General features: G+C 38.5%; 1 protein-coding gene across 1 annotated transcript; it reads right to left on the bottom strand.

The window, feature by feature from the left end:
* Positions 1-530: 530 nt before the first annotated feature.
* LOC136969784 (uncharacterized) lies at positions 531-2,537 on the bottom strand. The gene has a single exon (XM_067264039.1). It carries the CDS (start codon positions 2,535-2,537, stop codon positions 531-533), a length of 2,007 nt encoding a protein of 668 aa, XP_067120140.1.
* Between the last annotated feature and the right edge of the window lie 2,167 nt (positions 2,538-4,704).

A 4,704-nucleotide genomic window follows, 5' to 3' on the forward strand; every position in this document is an offset into this window, starting at 1 on the left:
GGAGGGTTGTAGGGCGTCTGCCGGGAACTGAGGAGGATGCAATTGAAACAGAAGGGACCGCAAGTAGAAAGTAAACAAAAAGGGAGTAAGACGCGACGGTAACCGATTAGGGGGAGCGAGCTACAGGAATAACCATAGCAGCAGGGAACCGGAGAGAGGAGGTAGAGGTTAGTAAGGGATAGGTGTCGGAAAATGATGCACCAAGATACAGGGTATGGCAAGGAAGTTACGTAGAACGGATGTTGAACATAAAACAGCAGAAATACAAAGACCAGTGGATAAAAATGTAACAGAGGATGAACGGTACAGGATACGGAAATTGTACATAATACGGGGGGAGACGAAATACAGTGGTTATACAATAAGCAAAGAATGTACAGTACATTATACAATGGTAGCCTTATGATAAAGGATAAATAAAATATAATGGTTAAACATGATGAGAAAGAGCTCGATGATGCCAAAGTTAAACAGGATACAACACACTAGGCTAAATAGGAGCATGGTAACACTGCAACGAGGATGTGGAATTATGAGTTGCTTAAGAAGGTCTGTTGATAGTTCATAAGATTAAGGTTGTGAACAAAGTTTGTAAAGGCACGGAAGATTTTCCTGTTGTCGATGAAGGTGTTTAGTTTACAGGGCCAGTGGTGCCCGTCTTTTTCCACCAGTTGCCTCAGATGAGAGCGGTGAGTAACGTACTTAGTGCAAGTAAAGATAAGGTGATGAGGGTCATCACCTTCTACACCGCAGTCACACAGACCGTTGCCTTTCTTTAAGAAACGACAAAGGTAGGCCTTAAAGTTACCATGTGCCGTCATAATCTGAGTGAGAGCATGCGAGGTTTCTAGGTGTTTGTTAAACATCCTATTGTTAACATTAGGGATGAATTCATGAGTGATGCGACCGGTGTTGCTTTTATCCCACTCATTTTGCCACCTGTCCATGATGATATTATTAAGTTTGCTACAGAGATAGGACATTGGGAGTGACGAGTGGTTGCAATTCGTTGCAATATCCTTAGCTTTTTTGGCCAAGTGGTCAGCTTTATCATTCCCGACGTTTCCAGAGTGACCTCTTATCCAGTAGAAGTTTATTTTGGTGGAGTCTTCGAGTGCATATATTAACTTGAGGCTGTTTTCAATTATGGGGAGTTTGACATTTTCATTTTTAATTTGATGGAGGGCAATCCGGCTATCACTGATAATATTGATTGTCCTGTGTTCTAGCCATTGGATATTAGTATGAATATACTTTAATGAGTTGAAGATTGCTAGTGATTCTGCCTGGTTAATAGAGCAGTTTTTATGCAGTTTGTATACTGCTTGCCAAAAGTTCCTTTTTGAAGAATCTTCGAGGCATACTGAGGCACCTACATCATCTGACGTTTTCGAGCCGTCGGTAAAGAAGTTGAGGCCGTTCGGGATAGAGGTTTCTTTGAGGTAAAAGTTGCTAGAGATATTATTGGCTGGGTGTTTGTTTTCCATTTTCGTGTTAAGGTCAATACCATTCTTAACAATTTCATTGACAAGAGAGTGGGTAAGATCAGGAAGCTTTAAGTCGGAGATGTGTTTATGGAGTTGATCTTGATTGATGTCTGCTGTGATCATCTTTATGAAGAGATTCTTAATATACCTGTATAAGATAGTCAGATGAATAGGGAGTAGCCCTGCAATAACCAATAGGGCATCCGTAGGGGCTGTTCTATAGGATTTGGTAATTGCAATGGCTGAGGTCCGTTGTGCTGAGAGGAGTTTACGGCGTATGTGGGTCTTGGCAACAGCATGGCCCCAGACCTCACAGCCATACGTGAGAATTGGCTCTACGGCCCCCTTGTAGATTGTCCTGCTGTTTTGATGATTTAAGCCCCAGTAATTACGGGCGATGCACCTAAGTGCATGATTAACTCTAACAGCCTTGTCGTAAGTGTAGTGGATGTGGTCCCTCCAAGTCAGTTTTGGGTCTAGGATCAGACCTAGATACTTGATATTGTTTGTCCACTGGATTTTTTGATTGTTAATTTTAATAGAAGGACGCTTCTGAAGGGGATTCCCTTTAGGGAAAACTATACAGTTACATTTATTATAATTGATAATGAGCTTGTTCTCCTCACTCCACTTGTGCACCAACTTCAGCAGATTATTAGTATAAGTCTGTAAGGTATCATGATTATGATGGCTTAGCAGGATGGCTGTGTCGTCTGCATAGCCTTGAATATATGGGTCTACATTTAGATTTGTTCCTTTAGTGATGTTCAATAGACCATTATATAGGATATTCCAAAGGAGAGGTCCTGATTTTGAGCCCTGAGGGCATCCTCTGGAGATAAACGATCTATAGTGGATTTTACCAGTCTCAATTGCCATTACCTCCCTTTCCGAAAGGAAGCTGCGAAGAAGTTTTAGAATGTTGGCCGGACAGTTTGTTTTGATCAGAGTAGACAGGATGGCTGGCCACCATGCGTGGTCGAAAGCGCCCTTGAAGTCAATGGTGACCATCATGGTGTGCCTACCTTCGAGTTTTGCATAAGGGTCCATCTATTAAAAGACAAATGTGCAAAGATTTTGTAAGGATTAAGATTAACAGACTCACAATTTCAAAATTATTTTGTTTTTTACAGTTTCATTATTATAAATATTCAGACCAATAAATGCAAATTTTGCTTACTAGTACAATTGTTTGTATAATATTTCAGGATGAAAAAAGATTAAGAAAGGAAATGTGAGAAATCGGGGGTTACGCCGCGAGGCTTAACTCATTTTCCGACGTCTGTCAGGTAATGACCGTCACGGAATCAGTGGATGGTAGTCTTCCAGATACAGCGAGTGGGAGGGTCAGCGAGGTGGTCGATAAGGTGTCGGCAATACACAAGTTACTATAACCATTTAAATAAATTTAAAACATTTAATATAAGCAACAAAAAGGTTACAGACGCAACATAACACATTTTCATTGTAAAGTAACATAATATTAACAGAAGTTCTGTTTACTCGCGGCAAAGCAAATATTGCTCGCGAGTAGCTATTTCCTTAAACCTAAGTCTAACTTAATATCCAAGTTGTCAAAAAAGAGATTTTACATAAAAACTTCAAAATTAATACCTCTTTCGGCAATTGTACTAAAGGCGAATGTTAACGGTTCTATACGTCGAGACCAAAGGTATGAAGTCCAGTAGTTAGTTCGGTCTCCTTCTGACCGCACCGATGATCGGGAACGAACCCCTCTGTGAACCGCGCGAGAACGATCTCAGGTGATTGTGATTTAATGCATTCTCAGTTCGAGTTGTGTCCGGGGTTTGCTGATATGAGCTGTCAAAAATGGGTCGATTCGACGAGTTACGGACATTTTCTAGTGATTACTGTTACTCGTCTTACCTCATAATTCTGTCTGTTTGACAGATTCCTATCATTAATAATCGAATGTTTTGACTAAGGTTGTAATATAAGTCTACATATCATAATGATGATTGACTTTGAAGCATATTTAATCAGTTTCTATCTATTGGAGTCTTGCGAGTGGGAGAGAAAAAAAAAAGTAGTGGGGTTATTACCGCCTTGTTATCTTCTCACTGCTTGTCTTTTCGGTTAGTCCTTTAAGGTAGAATATTAGAATCGTTTATTACTTAGATATTTAATTAACTAAAATCCTCCGAACGTCGATCAAAATGAAAGTGGAAACGAAAGAAAGGGCAAAATATCACAAAAATTTTACATGATGAGTTTTTATGAAGGGCGTTACTGTTATTATCTTTTGGTGGTAAAAGGTCGATGGGATGAAAAAGGAGGTAAGAGGAATGAGGTAGGGGAATGACGTTTCATATCTCGAATGGTGTTAGACTTAATGAAAATTTTACGCGCCTATTGGTACTTACAATTTTTAAAATTAAACATCAAGTTAATTTTCAAACTTAAATATTTTGCCTTTTTAAAATAATTCATAATATATAATTTATTTTTAATAAATCTTACAAGTAGTGGCACATAAAGAGGCAACATAACTTTTGGCAAATGGAGTCTCGCAAAAGAGCTAGTTGCAAACTCTCCTAGTTGCCAGAAAAGTCTTTGCAACTGGTTACTACATTTTTTATTGTTGCGGTTATATCAATAGATTTTCGGGTAGAAATGAACTTAATAATGTTACGTCGAGTGCTAATGGCACATCTTTCATGTGTAAATAAACACGTGGAAGATGTGCCTAATTCAAAGCAAAATTTGCTTTCCTTTCTTTATAACGAATATTGAAATTTTTTGTCTTGTCTTCATAATTATATGACATTTCCAATACAATGGGTTCTTTCGAACGCATTGATATGCTGAGATTCGATTGCCTTTTGTTCTTTGAAAATCTCGAATTCCTTATTTTCAGATATTCTCCCGATTTCGCAGTTAATGATTTTGATAGGAATAATTTTTCTCATCTGTTATTTAAATAAACCTCAAGTTATATACATTGCAATTTGCTATTGAGCCACATACGTTTCGTAATGAGAATTTTCGTATAGTTACCATTGTTTTATCACTTTTTTTGTTGGTACGGGTCAACAGAAACATTTTGCTACCCTAATAGAAAGCTACTTTGTTTGGTTAATAACAGTCACTTTCTAGTGATAGTAGGCCCTATAAGTTGACTTTTTTCTTCTTCTTCCAATATAGTGCATGTGTGACTCCACATAACGTAGGGGAGAGCGGGCTACAAGTTCCGTTT

This window comes from Centruroides vittatus, unplaced genomic scaffold (assembly GCF_030686945.1).
Source record: "Centruroides vittatus isolate TY-2023 unplaced genomic scaffold, ASM3068694v2 contig_1805, whole genome shotgun sequence".
NCBI classification, from domain to species: Eukaryota; Metazoa; Arthropoda; class Arachnida; order Scorpiones; family Buthidae; genus Centruroides; species Centruroides vittatus.

Excerpts from the sequence above, each read along its gene's own strand:
- LOC136969784 (XM_067264039.1), bottom strand. The coding sequence starts at position 2,537 with ATGGACCCTTATGCAAAACTCGAAGGTAGGCACACCATGATGGTCACC.